General features: G+C 43.7%; 1 protein-coding gene and 1 long non-coding RNA gene across 7 annotated transcripts in view; one reads left to right on the plus strand and one right to left on the minus strand.

Annotated features, from left to right (window-relative positions):
• The window catches only part of UBE4B (ubiquitination factor E4B), a 121424-nt gene that overhangs the window by 35668 nt on the left and 63526 nt on the right, over nucleotides 1-22230 (plus strand). For 4 of the 5 annotated variants that reach the window (XM_059138394.1, XM_059138395.1, XM_059138396.1 and 1 more), the window contains exons 2-3: nucleotides 989-1175; nucleotides 19118-19253. In XM_059138394.1, the coding sequence (XP_058994377.1) occupies nucleotides 989-1175; nucleotides 19118-19253 (323 nt within the window). Of the gene's footprint in view, nucleotides 1-988; nucleotides 1176-19114; nucleotides 19254-22230 lie in introns of those variants that run through there. The other variant, XM_059138398.1, reaches the window with a different exon arrangement.
• The window catches only part of LOC131810433 (uncharacterized), a 43954-nt gene that overhangs the window by 11135 nt on the left and 10589 nt on the right, over nucleotides 1-22230 (minus strand). For both annotated transcript variants that reach the window (XR_009345575.1, XR_009345574.1), the window contains exon 3: nucleotides 1195-1298. This is a non-coding gene — a long non-coding RNA (uncharacterized LOC131810433). The remainder of the gene's footprint in view (nucleotides 1-1194; nucleotides 1299-22230) is intronic.

The following is a 22230-nucleotide window of genomic DNA, read 5'->3' on the forward strand; positions in this document are numbered from 1 at the left end:
GGCAGATATTTTAATCGCTGGATAACTCTGGGGTATTATTATAGGGAAGAAGTAGCGGATTATATTTTTATTGCAATTAAGTAAGAAAAATTGAATTGTTTTGCTCCTGAAAGTGAGGACAAAATTTGTGTCTTAGTGTAATGTTTGTTACTTTTGCTTTAGTAAATTAAATTGGGTATTTATGAGGCGCCTGGGTGGTTCAGTCATTGAAGCGTCTGCCTTCGGATCAGGGCCTGATTCCAGAGTCCTGAGATCGAGCCCCGCATTGGGCTCCCTGCTCCGCGGGAAGCCTGCTTCTTTCTCTCCCGGTTCCCCTGCTTCTGTTCCCTCTGTCACTGTGTCTCTCTCTCAAAAATAATAATAATAAATAAATTGGGTATTTGTTTAAAAATCTCACCTGTTTAGGGGAGCCTGGGTGGCTCAGTCGGTTGAGTATCTGACGCTTGACTTCTGCTCAGGTCATGATCTCAAGGGCCATGAAATCGAGCCCTGCATTGGCCTCTGCATTGGTGTGGCGCTTTTTTAGAATTCTGTCTCCTTCTCCCTTTGCCCCGTCCCCCTCCCCCTTCTCTCTCTCTCTCTCCCTCTCTTAAAAAACCAAAACCAAAACCAAAACAAAAAACCTCCCCCCAAAACAACTGACCTATTTTGAAATAACTGAGTTACGTAGTTTTATTAAAATAACAAGCTCCGGTGTGTTTAAAAGTGTAGCGTGCTTGTGGCAGATTCACGCTATCACTTAAGAAAGTGTGATAAATGGGGATCATAAGGCAATGAGGTGCAGTTTTTAAAAAGCGAGGTGGTAGTCCGTGAAGGTGCTGGTAGGCCAAGTTATTACATGTTCTGAATGAGCCCTTTTTTCTCCAGACCTGTTTGGCCGTTAAGCGCCAGTGTGGTTTTCGATGCTTACTTGACAACCTTAACGTTGTTCTTGGGCAGAATCACATTTCTGCGGTTGAGTTACAGAATGTCTTTTTCCCTCTTGTAGATCCGACGGAGGCGCCTCGCACGACTTGCCGGTGGACAGACCTCCCAGCCGACCACCCCGCTCACCTCGCCCCAGAGGGAGAACCCCCTGGGGCCTCCCGTAGCAGCATCAGCCCCAGGCCCCTCCCAGAGCCTTGGTCTCAGTGTCCACAGCATGACCCCAGCTACCTCCCCAATAGGTGCATCAGGTAAGCCTTCCTCTCATACCTGGGCCACGTTTCTGATAGCCGTCATAGCTTTCTAGGAAGCTCGCGATGATGACGTTTTCACAGCAGGGTGAAATGAATTGAGGACAGCAGCTTTTTCATATCCTGCAAGCAGCAAAACAAAACAAAACAAAAATTCTGCAAGGAGTATTTTAAAAGATTAAGATCATTATATCGTGTTTTGTTCATCTCTGTTCATTTTGATGGTCATCTGTTTAAACGAACTGTTTTCCTTTCCATAACTTTGTCATTTGTTTCATACAGGCGGCTCAGGTCTTAGTCTCTGATGGCAAAGCCATTAAGGCTTAATTTGGCTCAGCTGATTTTATGAGTTTGGGTGGTACTTTTCTTTTATGATAAAATCATCTGAAAATGCAAGATTAGAATAATGGCCCAAATAACAAACCTTGAAATATTAATTTCCTTATTTACTTTGTCTTCATTTTACTTCATTTTACATTTCATTACTTTGGCTCCATTTTACATTGTCTTATAACTCTTTCTCTGAACTTTCAGGGTATAAAAGTTTACATGATGGGATGTTTTAGAGCTATCTCACTGACAATTAATGTGAAAACTTCTTTCTTTATAATTAATGGGCTCACAGTTGATATCCACGACTGCCTTTGTTGGAAAACAGTAATATTGATGCATACTGTATATTTGAAAATATCTGTCATTTATCAAGTGAACTTTTCTACTGAGCCTAAGAATTATTACCATTATAATGAGTATTATAATTGGGATTCTAATTTTGAAAAAGCAGGTGCATTCAGATCTGCATTCATCACCATGTCATTGAATAATTTAATATGATTGTTCGTTCTTACAGTCACGTAATGCACTCCCTTCGTTGGCTTCCACATAATCCATCTTTCTGAACCGGGTAACTCAGTTAAAAGCATTTGCCGAGTTTCTGTTGCCATAGCTCTTGTTAGGCTTCACTGTGGACCGTTCTGCCATGTAAATATAAATGCTTATACATCCTTCTGTTGATTGTAAAAGTGAGAGATGCTTAGGCCACATCATCAGTTAGTAATTAAAAAATGCCTTTGCCTGAAGGGTCTTCCTGTCCACCTCTGAGAAGCTGTGATGGTCTCCTGGTAGGGGATGGGCTCAGGCTTCCGGTCGGGTTTTTACCTTTTCCTTGGAAACAGTGCTTCCAACAGTGTCGTTTGTCTCACCATGGCCAGGTCCCACCTGGAATGCTGGAGATTGTTGGGGGAGGCCTAGTGGGATGGGGAGGGGCCTAGATCGCACTGCATCAGTGGTGGGCAGACCGGAGAGCCGAGCTCGTGTGTGTCTTGCTCACTGCACCCCTTTGGGACTACCAGGAATCATCAAGGCCTGTGCCCTGTCCTGCTTGTCAGCCACCAAGACTCCCAGGTCCTCATCCCTTAGTTCTCGGTCTCTCCTTTCTGTATGGCTTGCTGTATACACCTGTCTTCCCCCACCTCCAGCTCTGAAATGCTCACGGTCAGTCCCTGGCAGGTTCCTTCTCTGTGGACAGTCTTTTCCCTTGGGGCTCTCCTGAATTGATACCCCTCCTCTGTTGCTTTCTCATTTCTTCTTCTAGACCAGTCTTCCTCCACTCTAAGCACACACTGATTTGCAGCTTGTGTCATCAGACTGTCATCAGACTGTATCCCCCACTCCTGTCCTTGCTGCACCTGTCCCCGGCCCCACTCGCCCTACCTGTGTGGTCCACGCTTTCCTCAGCTTTGCCTGTGTCGTGATTCCTGGTGACTTCAGTAGCCGTGTGGATGACCTTCCAGGACTCTGCCCTCCCACTTTTTTGCACTGCTTTCCCTTAGTGACACTGTTTTCCATCTGACACCAGCCACTTACGGCCATGATCGTGCTCTAGACCTTCCATCTCCGTGACTTCCCGAGCACCACCTTCAGCTTTTTGGCTCCCCCCTCTATGCCACTTTCTTCACTTCTTCCTCCCCTGGGGTCCCCACTTCCCTCCTTGCCCCGTTTAAATTCCACGGTCGCTCAGTGTCCCTCCTCTCTCTTGCCTCCCCCTCGTTTTGTCTTATTTCCTTGGTTAAACCATGCTCCTAGTTGGTTGGTTTGCTCTATAGATTTTATTCATTAATTCATCCATTTATTTATAAGATTTATTTATTTGAGAGAGAGACTGCAGGTGCATACATAGGCAGAGGGAGGGGTGGCGGGAGAGAGAGAGAGAATCCCAAGTAGATTCCTCGTTGAGTGCGGAGCCCAGTGCAGGGCTCCACCTCACGACCTTGAGACCATGACCTGAGCTGAAATCAAGAATCAGATGCTTAACTGACTGAGGAACCCAAGTGCCTGTAAAGATACTATTTTTAATCAAACTCTGTACCTAATGTGGGGCTCGAACTCACAACCCTGAGATCAAGAGTTCCATGCTCTACTGACTGAGCCAGCCAGGCACCCCGGCCTGTGCTCCTGGTTTCAGACCCCATTTCCCGGCTTCTTGCTGTCTCGTGCCGTGGAACAAGACTAGAGAAAATTCCAGAACCGTGCTGTTTATCTCCTTTCAGATTTGTGGTCCCGCTCTCTCACAGGGAGTGAGAGCATATTTCCAGGTGACTCTCCCCCTCCCGGGTCTGTTTCAAACCTCCTTCCTTGGTGGGCAGCACCTCGTTCTCCGTGCAGCTCTGGGCTCAGGGCCTGCCTTCCTGTTTCGTGGAGAAGCAGACACAGGCGAACGGGAATCTCCGTACGGTCCCCATCGTCGCATCCTCCTGCCTGCCCGTATGTGTGGCCAGTTCTTGTTCAGCTTGAACTGTCCCCCCCTTCCTGAATTCTGTCCCCAGATCCCACCTCCTCTGTCCTACTCAGAGCCATGCCCCAGCACTTCCCATCTTCCCTGCTTCGTCAGGTTTTCTACCTCAAGTGGAAAACTTATTTATTTTTTTTTTTTTAGCAGTCATTATACATGCTGTTCCTTCTCCCATCATGGGAATACATAAAAAGGAACTCTTCCGATCTCATTTCCCCTGCCAGCTTCCACCCCACTGGCTCTGCATCACAACAGAACTTCCGGAGCGACTTGTCTAGCCTCTGTCTCCTTCGTCTGTCCTTGTCTGGCCTGGCACCCACTGCTGATTCCAATCCAGCCGAGTGAGGCCTCCTGCGGGCTGCTCTGAGTCAGCGTCTCAGCCTCAGTGGATGGGGCTTTGGCCCTCTTCTTGAAACACTTTCTTCTCTTGGCTTCCAGAGCTCTGCATTCTCATGGCTTTCATCCTGTCTCTGTTTCTTCTTGCTGCTCGTTAAGGTTCTGTTTCATTTCTCTGACGTGTAAGTGTCAGGGGTCTAGGGCTCAGTATTTCACGCTGTTGCCCCCTCCATCTGTGTTAATTCCCTTACTGATTTTATCTCGTTTCCCAGCTTTAATTACTGTCTCTATGCTGCTGGTTCCAAGGTTGATTTCCCAGCCCAGAACTGTTCCCTGAGCCTCAGACTCCTACATCGTCTGAGAAGCATCTCACAGTTACCACGTCCGAAATTGAGCGTCTGGTATTTTCTCTCATCTGATCCCCTAGAATCCCATCTCAATAAATGGCACCTCATTTCTTTCTAGTTGCTTAAGCCTACAACAGTACCTCTTCTTTTGATCTCATCTTCTAGATCAGGGGTCAGTAAATGTTCTGTAAAGGGCCGGGTAGTAAATATTTCTGGTTTTGCAGGCCGTATAGTCTCTGTCAACAACTATTCGTTTCAGCCCCTGTAGCACAAAAGCAGCCATAGACAATATATAATGACCATGGCTGTGTTTCAATAAAACTTTATTTGCAAAAACAGATAGAGGGCCAAATGCGGGGCCCAGGGCACCAACACAGCTCACCTGGATTATTGAAATGGCCTCCTGACTGCTGTCTCCGTGTCTACCCTCGCTTCACTTCAGTCTCTTAGGGCAGCACCAGACTGGGTCCCCCTGAAGTGTAAGTACAACGTTGTGTTCCAGCAGGGTTGTTTGTCACAGCGAGTTCATGATGTTGCCGGAAGACTTAGCTCCAGATGGGTAGTTCCAGGCAGCGCACCTCTGTGCTGTGAAGTTCTCGTGTTTCTCACATAATCACCATTATTCATAATCACAGCGAGGTAGTTATGCTTAGCTGTGTGCCTGGCGGGTTGGATAAACAAATTTTTACGAATTTATTAAAGAAACAGTTTAAATGAAACCAAAAACAAGCACCTCATAAGGTAGGCCACATCTGTCTTTTGTGGGCTCCCTCAGTTGGCTGCCTGCCTCATCAAGGATGAAAGTCACGGTCCTCACACTGACCGGGCTCTGTGTGACATGGCCATGTTTTGTCTCTGACCTCCTTTCCCATTGCGAGCCTCCTCCTTGTTGCCTTGGCTCCAACCATACTGGCTTCCTTGCTCTTTCTGGAACATTCCAGCCATGAGACCTGTTGGAACCTGCCTTTTTGCTATCTCTGCCTGGAAGGCCCGGACCCTAAAAATCCACATGGCTTTTTCGTTCAACTCTTCAGATGTTTATGCAAGGGGCACCTTCTTTGGCCACGGTCTGTGAAGGTGCCACCTCTGTCTGACGTGGATGCTACTACTTTGAGCTCTGTCCCCAGCAGATACAGGACCTACATGACTTGTAGATCCCTTCTTCTCCACTTACCCTTAAGATGTGTGAGCCACAGAGCAGGGACTTGGATCCATTTTACCGACTGCTCTATCCCCGTGCCTTTAACAGTGCCGGGCATGTTAAATCTGTGCATCTAGTGAATTAGTAAGTGACTCACAGGAGAAAATGCCAAAACAACATAAGCATACATAACTTAAAAGAAAATCTCAAGAAGACTTAATAGCTTTCCATTAAAAAAATGCAAAGTGGGGCGCCTGGATGGCTCAGTGGGTTAAGCCTCTGCCTTCGGCTCCGGTCATGATCTCAGGGTCCTGGGATCGAGCCCCGCATCGGGCTCTCTGCTCAGTGGGGAGCCTGGTCCCCATCCCTCACCTGCCTCTCTGGCTACTTATGATCTCTCTCTCTTTGTCAAATAAATAAATAAACTCTTTTAAGGGCCACTTGGGTGGCTTGGTCATTGAGCATCTGTCTTCAGCTCAGGTCATGATCCTGGGGTCCTGGGATCGAGCCCCATATCGGGCTCCCTGCTCTGCAGGAAGCCTGCTTCTTCCTCTCCCACTCCCTCTGCCTATGTTCCCTCTCTTGCTGTCTCTCTCTCTCAAATAAACAAATAAAATCTTAGAAAAAAAAAAAATGCAAGGAGTTGCCGTGAAGATGAAGGCTAGTGCTTGTTTTCTGTGGTCCTTGCTGGTAGATGGAGGGCCAGTGGGTAGATTGATTGTCCACTGAATATGAAGGAGAGACTTCTGTTCCAGAATCAAGAAGTGCTTTCTGCAGGCAGGCGCAAATCCTGGGTAGACTGGCACCATGTTGAGGAGTTCTGGCTCAGGAGTGACGTGGCGGCCCCCTCCTTAGTTAAGCTGCTTGCCGCTACAAGTAACTGGAGCAAGGGTTAGGGAGCAGCAGCGTGTTCTTCTAGTTGCTTCTCCCATCGGGCTGTCCCATCTTCTTGCAACAGCCCCTTTCCTAGGGCCACCATAGCAAAGTATTGCAGACCTGGAGGCTTGGAACAAGAATTGTATTCTCTCACAATTCTGGGGGGTCGAAGTCCAAAGTCAAGGTGTAGGCAGGGCTGTGCTTCTTCCGAAGGCTTCAGTGAAAACTCCTTGCCTCGTTCTGTTGGTTGCAGGCTGTCCTTCTTGTTTTTTGGCTTGTGGCCACACCACTCCAATGTCCTCTGTCTTTTTATGGCCTTCCCTCTGTGTGTGTCTGTGCTCAAGTTTCCCTCTTCTTGCTAGGACACCAGTTATTGGACTAGGCACCACTGTAAGCCAGCATGACCCCATCTTAACTCCATGACGTCTGCAAAGACCCTGCTTCCCAGTGGAAATATCATTTATGGACTCCCCCCCCACCCCCCAATCACAATCCCTTCCTCTCTTTAAAACAAAAGGTCAGAACAGGGACCTCATCAGTGCTATTCATTCCCTTATCCCCAGAACCATCCCTAGGACCACGCCCCAGAACCATGCTGGTAAGTAGTAGGTACTAGTTAATGCCACTAGTTAAACGACTGAATGGGTGAAAAAATCTTTTGTGTCGGGAATGTCAGATGCAAAATAAAACTCCAGTTCTATTGGTTGATTGATTGATTTACTTTTAACTAATCTCTGTAGCCAATGTGAGGCTCGAACTTACAACCCCGAAATCAAGGGGTAATGCTCCTTTGACGGAGCCAGCGTGGCACCCCTTGAGTTCTAGAGAACATTTACTATAACATTACTCTTTCACCATAACCAGCTCTAGCTGTCTCTTTGCTTCTCCCGGCACCTGAGCAAAACTTTAAAAATCCCTAAGCCTATTTTTTTACTAAAATTTTAACAAGAAGTTTTTATAGAACATTCTGGACATACATGATCGATAACATCCACAAGACATAGTACCACCTGTGAACCCCTATAGGATCTCTGGCTCTCTACACCTCTTTTCCATACCAGCAGGCCATCACTGTTCTGAATTTTGCATTTATTATCCTTAGATATTTCTTAATTTTTTTTTTGGTGCACTGTTAATATGACATTGCTTTTGCCTGCCTGAACACGTTGTAAGTATGAGTAATTTCCTCCAGCTGATTGCCTCTTTTTTAACAGTCGTCATTGATTACGTTGCTTTTACGTGTCAGTTCAGCCTGTGTTTATTTAGGGCCTGTGGCAGGCTGGGCCCAGTGCTAGGTTGTGGAAATGCAAAGACAAGCGAGTGAGGCTCAGTTTCTTTCTTGGAAGAGCTTACCATCCAGTACCGGAGAAGGTGTTCTTTCATTTTCTTTTAAGAATCTCTGCTCATTCAATTCCCGGGAGGACAAACCGGTTTTTAGTTCCTTCCCATGCCCCGCCCGGCCCCCAACCTTAGATTGGTTCATGATTGCCCAGCCTTCGGAAATTCTTAATCCCCTTGGACGATTTTTATTTTACAGTCTTCTTTTGAAATTATACTTCTCTTCCTTCTGTTCCCTTTGATGTCCACCCTTCTGACATCGTGCATATAGCCTTCCTGGATGTCCTGACCTCTTCAAAGATGTGGCCAATCTTGCACAAGAGTTCTTCAGTGAATCCTTTATCAGCTGGTTTTATCTTAACAGAGTTCTTAGATCTAGTGGAGGGAGTTCTTTGGATGCCTTTTTTACCCTCTGGAGCTGGAGTTCCCCGTTTTTTTTTTTTTTTTTTAAGATTTTTATTTATTTATTTGACAGAGAGAGCAGGAGCACACAAGCAGGGGGAGTGGCAGACAGAGAGGGAGAAGCAGGCTTCCCGCTGAGCAGGGAGCCTGATGCAGGGCTTGATCCCAAGATCCTGGGATCATGACCTGAGCCGAAGGCAGATGCTTAACTAATCTGAGCCACTCAGGCGCCCTCGAGCTGGAGTTAAGACTGTTGTCTTTTTTTTTTCTTTTTTTAAATTAATGTATAATTGTTTGTTTCAGGGGTGCAGGTCTGTGAATCATCAGTCTTACACAATTCACAGCACTCAGCATAGCACATAGTCTCCGCAGCCTCCATCACCAGCCCTCCCGCCTCCCTCCCCTCCAGCAAACCTCAGTTTGTTCCCTGAGATTAAAAGTCTCTTACACGGTTTGTCTCCCTCCCTGGTCTTTTCATGAGCTCTTCTGGCAAACCGGTGAACCTTGGGTCGACACCTCAAAGTATATTTTTAAATGCAGATAATAAAACACAAGATTACAGAGGAAACTAGTTATATAGAAATATAGTGATCACAATATTTTTAAAGATTGTGACATAGTAATTTATGTGCTTCTGTGTTAAATGCTTTAAATAAAAGATCTAGCAGCTAATCAAACAGCTACTATAATTTTGACCCCCTGAATTCTGTTTCCATCTGCTGTGACGAGCCTCTGCTCTGGGAGCAGAAGTGAGCGGAGGGGCCTGTTTGGATGAGACAGAAGCCAAATGATATGTTTGGCCTCTGGGCTGGTTCCAGGGTTTGGATTAGAAACACAGAGGCCATTTCCTCCGTCTGCCTGCTAGTCTTTAATATACTTAATAATAATTTAACCTAAATTCTTGTGTTTGAAAATGGTCTTTGTCCTGCTTCCATTTATGCATTTGGACACTTGTTTAATGCCTTCTGTGTGCTAGGCACTGGGTTAGGAGCCAGGACTGCCAGCCAAGATGGGGACGTGTCAGAGGGTCCCTCGTCCGGCAGGAGGGGACGTCCTCACGGAGGCTCGCACACCACCCCTGACACTGCCCGCCCTCAGTGGTCTCTGTCTGCCCCAGACTCCGCCTGTGGTGGTCAACTCTTTGGGAGAATTTTCCCCCAAGGATTTATCTGATTGAAAATTCTGCCTTAAAAACAACACCAACACAGGATTATTACTTCTGAAAGTAGGGAACTTCCTTCCATATCCCGTTACAATTATTATTCTAAACCCCCCAGATTGGTTCGAGGTGCTTTATGATCTGTTTTACATTTCGTTTTTTATCAGTTGTTATCAGTGATCTACTGAACCTGTAAATTCATGCAGCCTTCATTTACTACCTGTTTATTTAAACCCTCTCATGTGTCTGATTCTGTGCTAGGTCACATCACTTCTGGTCTAGTGAGAGAAGACAGACGATTTTTAAGAACTATAAAATCTGTCAGGTGGTGAGAATTATTGTGGAGAAACTAGAGAGTTATGTTGCCAAGGGAGGAAGGTGTTGCTATTTTCAGTTAGAGAGTTGACAGTAGGCCTCATTAAGAAGATGACATTTCGAAAGAAGCCTGAATAAAGCTGGGGAGCAGACCAAGTGGTTGTCTATTGAGCGTTCTTTCCTGACAGAAGGAACAACAAATGCAAAGGTCCTGGGGCAGAAATGGGCTTGGTGGTGATTGATGTAAGGCTTGGGATGGCACAGTCATCTTCAGTTCCTCTCAACTTCCTCCTCCAGTTCTGATACAGAACATATTATTAAATAACAGTACATTGGTAGAAATTCCAACAAAATCACACTTTTATTAATTGTCTTTGGCAAAGAATGCTGTTAGCAATGATAGAACCTTTCATCCTATCCTTGATTGCCAGTCTGGTATTTAAATCATTTTTTTCCCCTCCTTCTTCAGAAAGAAGCCCTATTGTTTCTGTTCAGTCTACAGCTTGGGAGAGGGCAGTGAAGAGGGCTTGAGGGTGAGTCAGAAGCAAACTGGAGGCAGAGGCTCAGGCAGAAGTTCAAGGCCAGTGGGCTGCCGTGAGACCCCTGCAGACTGCCTGGCTCAGGAGGCTCCTGGTGATGGTTGAAATCCTTTTCGCTTTCATTGTAACAGGTGTATCCTTTACTGGCATGGATAGCTCATCTCACTGGAGCGGCTTTTTGGTCACCCAAGGGGGGATATTTTAGATATAATTTGGCCACCGATGGGGGCAGAATGTTCTCTGCATTGGGCTGGCTTTGTTATTATAATGGGCTGCATTATGTAGCATTATTCCTAGGGTCATGATCCTTACTTTGTGAGTCTGGAAAAAGTGCTGACAGCTTGTCAGTAGCACTGGGAAACAACTTCCTGTTTCAGCCTGGGATCGGTCCCTCTCTTCTCCTTCTCTGTCCCCATTTAGGCTAACCTGGTCCTTGAACTTCTGTTGCATCAGACTCCAAACTACCCACTAGCCCTCCGCCCACACGGTGGGACACGAACATTATGGTGCTCCTGCTTTCCCTGCTTACGTCAGGCTTGCAAGTCTAGGGAGGGCACAGAGGTCAATCGTGTGAGAGTGGGTTCCATAAAATGTGCTTCCTGTCTTGGGGAATTTCTGGCCTACTTGGAGAGATTAGACACGTCACCTGCTCAGAAGTCTTGTCTCCATGTTTGCAACTACAGTGTAGTCTGGGAGCTTTCAGGGTCCTCTGTGATCAAGCCCCCCTTCATTTAACTCCATGTTCTGTTTTTAGAGCATTGCTGCTCCTATTCTTGTCATCATCACAGTGGAGACACGGAGAACCCTTAGGAATTGTGCTGCACGAGCCATTCTGAGTTTCATGTGCATTTATCTTGTTTTCCTGACTAGATGGAGCTGTCTTCTGTTTCCCCTTCTCTCTGCTAAGCTCATAGTAGGTATGTGTCCAGGAAGTCATTCTCTGGTTTTGGTTTGGGAATAGGCTGGCACTTTTTCTCACCATCTGTCTCCAGTCCCCCAATTGGAGGCTGAGGGAGTGCGTTTAAGAAAAATTAATGTTTTGACATACACCCTTCTAAGACTGAACCATGAAAAAAAATAGAAAATCTGAATAGACTGATTACTAGTAAAGAGATTGAATCATTAATCAAAAATCTCCAACAAACAGAAGTCCAGAACCAGACGGCTTCACTGGTGAATTCAAAGCATTAATACTGATCCATCTCAAAGTCTCCCCCAACCACAAAAAAAAAGAGGGGCACCTGGGTGGCTCAGTCGGTTAAGCCACTGCCTTCGGCTCCAGTCATGATCCCAGGGTGCTGGGATCGAGTCCTGCATCAGGCTCCTTGCTCCTTGCCTGCTTCTCTCTCTGCCTCTACCTGCCACTCTGCCTACTTGTGCGTGCTCGCTCTCTCTCTCTCTCTCTCTCTCTGACAAATAAAGAAATAAATAAAATCTTTAATTTAAAAAAAAAAAAGGAGGAGGGAACATTTCTAAACTCAATTTTATGAAGCCAGCCACTACCCTGGTGCCAAAATCAGAAAAGGACACCACAGGAAAAGAAAATTGTAGACCACGCACCTGGGTGGCTCAGTAGGTTAAGCCACTGCTGCCTTCGGCTCAGGTCATGATCCTGGAGTCCCGGGATCGAGTCCCGAATCGGGCTCCCAGCTCCGCAGGGAGACTGCTTCTCCCTCTGACCTTCTCTTCTCTCGTGCTCTCTCTCTCTCTCTCCCTCTCAAATAAATAAAATCTTTAATAAAAGAAAAGAAAATTGTAGACCAGTATCCCCAGTGAATATAGGTGCAAAAATCCTTGACGAAATATTAGCTGACCAAAATCAACGGTACATTAAAGGAACATCCGTACTCTGTCATCACGTGGGGGTTTATTTCAGGGAACCAGTGAAGGCTCACTGTCGGCACACCAGTCAGGGTGATGGACCACTTAGCAAAACGAAGGGTAAAAATCACGAGCTTTTAGAATAAGTGCTCAATGTCCATGTATGGGAAAAACTCCCAACAGAAGTGGGTATAGAGGAAGTGGACTTCAACATAATAAAAGCTGTGTACAGTAAGTCCACAGCTAATGTTCCACCCGCTGGTGAAAAGCCAAAAGCTGCTTCTCCAAGATTATGAACAAAAGAAGGTCCCCACTGTTGCTGCTTTTATTCAGTATAGTTTTGGAAGTCTGTCCTACAAGACCAATTAGGCACCCAAAAAAAAAAAAAAAAAAAAATTCCAAATTGGAAAGAAAGAAGTAGAACTGTCACTATTTTCAGATTTGAAGATGACTTGATACTGTATGTATAAAGCCCTAATGACTCCACTAAAATACTGTTAGAACTGGTAAATGAAATCAGGAAGGTTGTAGGATATAAAATTAATATACAAAAATTTCTTGATTTTGGGTGCCTCAGTGGCTTAGTGGTTAAGCCTCTGCTTTTGGCTCAGGTCATGATCTCAGGGTCCTGGGATTGAGCCTTGCATTGGGCTCTTTGCTCAGCAGGGAGCCTGCTTCCCCCACCCCCCCGCCTCCCCGCCTGCCTCTCTGCCTACTTGTGATCTCTTTTTCTATCCAATAAATAAAATCTCAAAAAAAATTCTTGGGTTTTTTTTTTTTTTTTAGATTTTATTTATTTGTTTTTGAGAAAGAGCACACAAGCAGGGGGGAGGGGCAAAAGGAGAGGGAGAAGTACCCCTGCTAAGCGGGGAGCCCAACATGGGGATCAGTCCCTCAGGGATCATGACCTGAGCTGAAGGCAGATGCTTAACAGAGTGAGCCACCCACAAAAATCTCTTGTGTTTCTATACAGTTATAACAAACTGTGGGGGAAAAGGAATAAAATAATCCCATTTACAGTTGTATCAAAAAGAATAAAATACCGAGGAATAAATTTAACCAAGGAGGTGGGAGATATGTACACGGAAAACTACAAGATATTGATGACAGAATTTAAAGAAGACATAAATAAATGGGATGATCTGTGGTCATGGATTAGAAGAATCAATACTGATAAAATGTCCATACTAAACTAAAGCAATCTAGATTCAATGCAGTCCCTGTGAAAATTTCAATGTCATTTTTCACAGGACAAAGAATCCTAAAATTTGTAGGGAACCACAGAAGGCCAGAACAATCCTGAGGAGGAAGAAAAAAGCTGGAGGCATCACATTCCCTGGTTTCAAACTCTTATAAAGCCATAGTTATCAGAGTCATATGGCCTGGCATAAGGACATTCACATAGATCAGTGGAACAGAACAGAGAGCCCAGAAATAGACCTGTCTGTATATGGTCAGTTAATTTACAGTAAAGGAGCCAAGAATGTACAATGGGGAAAGACAGTCTTTTCAGTAAACCGTGCTGGGAAAACCAGACACCCACACGCGAAAGGATGAGACTGAACTGTCTTACACCATACATGAAAACGCAAAATGGACAAAGACTTGACTGTAAGACGAGAAACCATGAAACTCCAAGCAGAAAACATAGGCGGTAAGTTCGTTGATGTCAGTCCTGGTGATGGTTTTTTGGATTTGACTCCAAAAGCAAGCAACAAAGGCAAAAATGAACACGTGGGACCACATCAAAGTAAAAAGCGTTTGCAGAGCAAAGGAAATCATTAACAAAATGAAAAGACAACCTAGAGACTGAGAGAAAATATTTGTGAATTATGTATCTCATAAGCAGTTAATATTTAAAATATATGAAGAACAAGACCTAATTGTGAGACCTGAAACCATAAAAATCTTTGGGGTTTGGGGCGCCTGGGTGGCTCAGTTGTTAAGTGGCTGCCTTCAGCTCAAGTCATGATCCCAGGGTTCTGGAATCGAGCCCTGAATCGGGCTCCCTGCTCAGCGGGAAGCCTGCTTCTCCTCCTCCTCCTCCCACTCCCTCTGCTGTGTTCCTTCTCTCGCTGTGTCTCCCTCTGTCAAATAAATAAATAAAATCTTTTTAAAAAAAATATTTGGCGTACTTCTGTTAACTAAAGAGGAGTCTCCTTTGGTCTCTGACAGTTTGTTAGTCTTTCTGTGGTTTTCCTTATCTTGACAGCTTTGAAGAGCTTTGTAGAATTTTCTCTTAATTTGGCTTTGTCTGATGTTTTTCTCATGATTAGACTGGGGTTTGAGGTTTTGAGGGAGGAAAATCACACATGCCAAGGGCCCTCTCGTCACTTCCTGTCTGCGTGCCCACTGTCCATACCGCACCCCTGGTGGTGGTCACCTTTACCACCTGGTTAAGCTGGTGATTTTGAGGTCTCTCCACCGTGAAGTTAATGACTTTTTTTCCCTTTCCAGACTCAATACTTCGAAATCGAGTTCCTAAATCCAGCCCACCCCACTCAGGCAGTGAGAATTAAGCTTTACCTTTTGGAATGGGGAGTGTCTGCATGGAGATGTGTTAGGTGGAATTCTTCTGTAAGGGACATTTGTCTCTTCTCGTTACTTACAGCAGTAAGAACTCATGTGTGTTTATTTTGTATTTTGAGTTTTAATTCAAATTGCTGTATTTCTTTTTGCATTATTATTTTACACAAATTGTTCTAGTGTTGGCCATTGGGAGCTCTTTTGGGTTGACTCCTCTGGCTGACATACTTATCTTTTCATTTTTTTGAATTTTTAAGTTTTTAAAATTTTTTTAAAGTTTTTTTTGAAAACTTATCTTTTCATTTCTTCGGCGCTGTAAGATGCTACAGGCTCTACCTGTTTTTTCTTGCACTAGCCCTCCACTCAACCAGTTCTCTAAGGAGCGGTCAAGGTCTTTTGATTCTTTGCATGATTCTTTGCATGATTCACCCTTTTGATATGAAGGAAGGGAAACTATCTCATAAATAAGAAGATTAGGGGCACCTGGGTGGCTCAGTGGGTTAAAGCCTCTGCTTTCGGCTCAGGTCATGATCCCAGGGTCCTGGGATCGAGCCCCACATCGGGCTCTCTGCTCCGTGGAGAGCCTGCTTCCTCCTCTCTCCCTGCCTGCCTTTCTTGCCTACTTGTGACCTCTGTCTGTCAAATAAATAAATAAAATATTAAAAAAAAATAAATAAGATTAAATCATTTTTCTAATTTGTGTCATTGGTTTTCTTCTCTTAATATTTTAGGTACCACTGTATTTCTTTGCAGGTTTGAAATGTTCTTCTATTTGTGTTAATTCACAAGAACAAAATGTGTTCACTAGGAAGTGAGCTGCTGACTGAATGTATCCGTTGGCTTCATGGAGTAGGATATGCTCATTAGAAGCACTTCTGAGGGCTCACGTTTGGTATCGGCCAGGTGAACTACGAGCGCACTTTGTGTTTTCTGGGAATGTTAGTTAACCCTTTAGCTTAGTTCATGGTCAAGATCTGTGTAAATTAGCCTTAGAATTTTGATTAGTAGTAGAAAGATGGGTCTTTTTATAACACTAATATCTTTTTAAGGTTTTGCTTTTGAAATTGTAGAATACATGAAACATATAGCTTTGGTGTAAAATAGCTGTGATCACAGAAGTGTTCCGCAGTTTGGGATGGCGGAAATAGCAGCATTTTCTTTGGAGTCAAGAGACATGTATTTTAATCTTGCCTCTGTCTTTAACTTGCTAATAGGGGAAATTCTTAGACTTCATAGATCTCAGTATTCTCATCTGTAAAGGAGAAGAGGATTGGCCAAGACCTTTAAAGTCACCCCCCACCACACATACAACTTTTTAACAGCTTTATTGGGGTTTAAGGTTCCATTTGGCAATTCTGTTTCTTTTTATACTAGAATTTAGCAAGCCACTGTGTGTGTGTGTGTGTGTGTGTGTGTGTGTGTGTGTGTAAAATACTGGACTAGATCTAGTGTTACAGCTTAAATAGGCATTTGGTTTGGTTTATACCTGAAAGGGAATAGCATTCAGGAAAATTCTGTGGTACTGGGAGGAAAATCTTAGAGATTTAAAACCCTCCTTATTATTTCCTTTAAAATTACGGCCTTCCCACACAGAATGTATAATTTTCCTTTAACAAGCTCTTATTAGTGATAAAAGTTTGGACAGCGGCCATCCTGAAAGTTCGTCTTCTATTAAGCAGACGTGGCTTTCTCCATTCTTTGTTACATACACCCTCACTTTTTGAAGACTTGTTTTTATTTTTTCTTTTTTAGATTTTATTTATTTATTTATTTGCCAGAGAGAGACAGCAAGAGAGGGAACACAAGCAGGGGGAGTGGGAGAGGGAGAAGCAGGGCTCTGCCGAGCAGGGAGCCCAACTCAGGGCTCGATCTCAGAACCCTGGGATCATGATCTGAGCCAAAGGCAGGCGCTTAACGACTGAGCCACCCAGGCACCCTGAAGACTCATTTTTAAATTGGTAATGCACAGCATTTCTCATCTTGTAAAGGGGGATTGGAGGAGATTATGTCTGTTTTAATTCTTTAATACCTGCCTTTATGGAGATGAAGTGGGGGAAAATCTCTGTTCCTTGAAATTTGGCTTCCTGACAACAGTTTCCCAAGTAGGAGCTGGAGAGAGGGCGCGCTTTGGAAACAGTGATATTTTATGCTGTTGCTTTGATTAGGTTTTAGCCACAATATTTAATTTATATTGATTCTAAATAAACTCAAAGACACCATCCATTTTTTTAAGTTTAAGAAAGCAGAGGGGTCACTCCAGATTCTAGATGGGATTGAGGAAGGCTGTGATACATACTAAATTCCAGGGAGAATTGCCCCACTAAAGATCACATGGAGGGTTCAGGAAAAAAAGAATTCGGATGATATCCTTGATGTTTTATTAAAATACTACAAACACAGGGGCACCTGGGTGGTTAAAGCCTCTGCCTTCGGCTCAGGTCATGATCCCAGGGTCCTGGGATCTAGCCCTGTATGGGGCTCTCTGCTCAGCAGGGAGCCTGCTTCCTCCTCTCTCTGCCTGACTCTCTGCCTACCTGTGATCTCTGTCTGTCAAATAAATAAATAAATAATCTTTTTAAAAAATATTACAACCACAGTATTCTGTACTGTCTGGTGTACTCTGGGATTGTATTACTGCAGGATCATTGTATTTGTAGTGTAGTTTAGTATGCTGTGTTACAAATACAGGTTTTTTTAAACAACTTACTCTATTTAATTTTAAAACTGGTTTTACAAGGTAGAAGTTTTAAAGTTGCTAAATTGCTATTCCATAAAAATTGTTGAACTTTATTATTATTGACTAATTTTATTTACAGCTGGGTGGGACTCAGTTGGTTAAGTATCCAATCCTTGGTTTCAGGTCAGGTTATGAGCTCAAGGTTGTGAGTCCCACGCTGGGTTCAGTGTGGAGTCAACTTGAGCTTCTCTCTCTCTTTCTCCCTCTGCCCCCCCCCCACCCCCCACCCCCGCTCACGCTCGCTCACTCATGTGCACACTCTCTGTCTGTAAAGAAATAAATTCTTTAAAAAAATTGTTAGACCTTTCATCGTACTAGGTAAAATAATATTCTCCTAAGGACCTTATTGAGGCTGTATTATTTATTCCTTCAGTAAATAGTTATTGAGAACTTACTTTGGGTTACATTCTTGAATTTGGGAATTGAAAGTTTTTCTGTCTTCTCCAGGTTTATTTCTGAGTTTCTGCCACGTTAGGTATTTTCTGTATTCTTGAATCTATTTCAGAATAGAGGATTTAGTTTCTCTTTTCTTGCATGAGTCTTGCAGAGGCTTTAACAAACAGAAACGTGTTAAAACCCACTATCAGGAATGGATGAGTGTTTGCTGATACTCTTCAATGAGAGACAGAAAAGGGCCGCAAGTCTACTTTCTTGTAATTCTGGGAGTGTTCAAGTTTATCCGCTGGGTTCTTGTTTCAGCTACAAATGGTAATTCAAGTTGCTGTTGTTGTGTTTTTTGTTTTTGTTTTTAATGTCTCATTTTAAAATTTAAATTCAGTTAATTAACATATAATGTGTTATATGTTATATATATTTTTTAAAGTACTTAAATGCCTGGGTAAAACGTTGTTTTTTCTTGGAAAGGTATTTGTGGAGTTGGAGTATTTTTTTAATTCTATGAGAAAAACATGGTTTCAAAGACATGGGTAAGAAACAATCTGGCCTGTACTCACGGCTGTTACTCTCTATACTCTAGGCTCTGCGAAGGCAAGGACAGTGTCAGGGCTTTTATTTTCCCCAAACCATCATCTGATGAGATGTTCAGTCAACAAATGAGTTGATCTGTATTTAAGGACATTGCTTAGATTGGCTCTGTTGGCATGTTTTCAACATTTTGTTGTAAAAATCTTAAGCCTAAACCAAAGGTGAAAGAATTTTGCAATGAACCCTGTATATACACCAAAGATCCTACATTAACATTTTGGTGTATTTGCTGTGGCACACATCTGTCCATCTGTATATTTCTACAGCCATTTATTAATTTTCCTTATTTTTGGTGCATTTCGAGGATTTTTCTGGACCGTCACAGAAGCTAATTTGTATCGGGGCCATGTTTGAATTGGTGAAAGAGAAAGTGATGAGGATTTGGGTTTGGCTCTTAGATGTAGCTGTGTCACTGACCTCGTATGACATACATGGATAAAACTTTGATTTCTTGCTAATGTTTCCGTGATTTTAATATTAAACATTGAGCATGATCTCCCGATGGAGATTCTTTATCTGCTGACTGTCGTGATGGTAGGAGTGCTGATTGTGTTTGTTTACTGTCGCCATTACAGATGGCTCTAATGTTACTTCGCAGGAAACTTAACTTTTCATGTCTTTTTCGGCCAGGAGTAGCGCATCGAAGCCAGAGCAGTGAAGGAGTCAGTTCTCTGAGCAGCTCGCCCTCCAATAGCCTTGAAACCCAGTCTCAGTCTCTCTCACGGTCCCAGAGCATGGATATCGATGGCGTCTCTTGTGAAAAAAGGTAAAGTAAGCCATTTTCCAGTAAGCGGTTGGGTTTACGGAAAGGGAGAGATTCAGTCACTTTGGTCTCTAGTCCGCTAGTCCCAAGCGCCAGCCCAGAGATTGTGCCAGTCCTTAGCAAATGAATGCGAGATCTGTGAGGTTTATAGGTCTTTGTATTATTCTGAAATAGTCTTTATGGAAGTGTTTCTGGTTTTGGCATTGAAATGTCTTTTATGAAATAGTGGTATAAGTGGTAAAAAAAAAAATTATTTTAAATTTTTTCTAATGTCCGTATTTTGTACACACTGTGTTGGCAGGCGTATGTCAGTCTCTAAAAATTTCTTCAAAGTTTTACTGACTAGTGAAATTTTTAAGTTTCGAAGGGTACAGACAGGTAAGCCACATGCCTTAGGAGCTCCATAAGGGTCAGGATGTCCTAGAATAGGGTCTGTCTCTGCTGTCACAGTGCCACGAGTGGGTGACAGAGTGGCTGGGTACTGAGTCCTTTATTGCTCGGGAAGGCCAGAGCCCCCCACCTCCCACCCCAGGACCCAGCTCCTCTGCCCTGAAGCAGCTCCCACAGTTCATGTCAGTGGACCGACAAATACTGTTTTCTATGTGTGTTATGACGTGGAAAAGGTTAAGAAGCAGTGGCATAGAGCTTTGGCACTTGGTAAGCTTGAGTTGAGGAACCAGATCAGAGATCACCTTACATTAGGTAAGAATTCAGAAAGGACTGCATTCCCAGGAAAAAGATCAAGTAGGAAAAAATCCAATCCCACAGAGTAAAAACAATCGTGTTCTTATTACCACAGCTCTGAGCTGATAAATTGTTACAAAGCCAAGTCATCTCTGCAGTTTCATGGCCAGTGGGTGACTTCACTGGGTCGAGCACCTAGATTTATGCTCTTGCTATAGTCTGAAAAGCCTCAAGCTGAGAACTACTGTCATATACAGTGGAGCCAGGCCTATGCTGTCTGAAAGGCACCTAGCAGAAGCAAACATAAATCATCCATGTCTTCAGAGAATTTCCTTAGAAAAATTGCCAAGAAGTGTGAGCTCATGGTCAGAAATCACAGAATGCGCCAGATAAAAGCCAGCATGAGTAAGGGACCCAGAGCAGAAATGACACAAGTATTCACCTGGAGATTTTTGGGGTTTGGAATTACTAGGTGTGGAATACAAAACACACATGTTTAAATAAATTACAGAGGGAATTGAAAACATGAATAAGGGGAAAGCAACCATAAAAACAACCAAGCACAGCTGAAAAAGAATCATGTCGAATCTCTAGAAATGAAAAGATCACTCAGATTGAAAACCTGATGCAAGAGTTAGACATAGCTAGATTAGACATAGCTAGAGAATTAATGTACCGACTGGTAGAACTGAAGAAATTGCCCAGAGTGTGCCACAAAGAGAAAATGGTGAAACCTGTGCAGTGTATTTAGAGACATAATGGACACACAGCCAAGATAGACCTCATGGAAATTCAGAAGGAGAGAGTAGGGAGACTTAGAGCAACTCCCCACACCCCGCTTTATTCTATGCTTTTTTCCCTCTCTTGGTTGGGAAGCCATTTTCAAAAAGATAAATGGCTACGAATTTTTCTAGAGTTGATAAATGATATGACTTCTCTGATTCAAAAGGCCCAGAAACTCCCATGCTGATTAAACCAAGGGAAGCTCATATCTGAACATTTTGTAGTAAAATTTCCAAACATTGAAGACAAAAGAGCTTTAAAGCAGTCAGAGAGAGCAAAGAGTTGAGCGACCAAGGAATGATCGATGTCTGAACGACGGAGGTCACATGGAGGCACAATAGTATCCGAACGCTGAAAAGTAAATCAGCTGCCCGCTGGGACTTGTGTGCCCTCGTGCACCTGTCTTTCAGGCGCAAGGGTGAAATAAAGACATTTATCGATTCAAAAGAAAAACAAGTGCACAAACAAAAACAACCTGATAGTCTGCCCCCAGAAGAGCCCAGCTTTTAGCAGGTGTAGTTGAAGAGGAAGGAGAGCGGTCCCAGGACTGACGTCTGCGATGCAAGCTGGAACGCCAAATGCGGGAAATAAGTGTGAATCTAAACAAAGACTGGCAGTGTAAGACACGAGCCACAGTGCGGAGAATGACACTGGGGGAGAGAAGGAAAACAGTGAGTTAGCTGGAACTTGCTGCACAGCATAGCTGGGAAGCCACCTTGAGCGGGGTGGTTAGAACAAGCTGTGAGGTCCCCGGGCACTTAGGAGAGGGGTAGGAGAGGGGTGAAGATACTTGGCCAACTTTTACATTTTGATGAAAGGATACTTGGTAAAACTTCAAGGGTAGCCGCTAAAAGAATGGGAATGGAGTATGTCTTCCAAACCAGTCAAGGGAAAATATGGAATGGGAGTTGGGAGCTCGGGAGAATTTAAGTCAATTCAAAAGGACACAAGTTTTAAAAACACAAGGTTTTAAAAAGGGACAAATAAATAGAAGATCGAAAGAAATGAAAATTGGTCAGTCATCATAAGGCATCACAGTGAAAAGGCTTAGATTGGGGTAAAAACAAAACAGAACTCAGCTGTATCCTTGTTTACAGAAGGCACACTTGAAACATTAGGTTAGATCTTCAACCTTTCACTGAAAGCGAAAGAAAGGGAAAAGCCAATCCCACACAGATACTAAACAAGAGAAGACTGGGGTAAACATATTCATAGATTAGATTTTAAGGCACAAAGTATATTAGAAATAAGCACTGTGTACTGTTTAACAGTTTCCAAAATATATGCACTTGGTAAGACGACAGCAGCAGCACTAAAGCACATGACAGTAAAACTAGGAGAAAGCAACACATAATCAGAATGGGAGATGTTAACATTCCTTTCATCCATCAATAAATCAGAAAGAATGAGCATCAGTAAGCATATGAACAAATTAAACCGCACAGCTAAAAGCTTGATGTAATTGACAGATACAGAACTTGGCACTGTACAGTTGGAGAACACACATTCTTCC

This window comes from Mustela lutreola, chromosome 10 (assembly GCF_030435805.1).
Source record: "Mustela lutreola isolate mMusLut2 chromosome 10, mMusLut2.pri, whole genome shotgun sequence".
Taxonomy (NCBI): Eukaryota; Metazoa; Chordata; class Mammalia; order Carnivora; family Mustelidae; genus Mustela; species Mustela lutreola.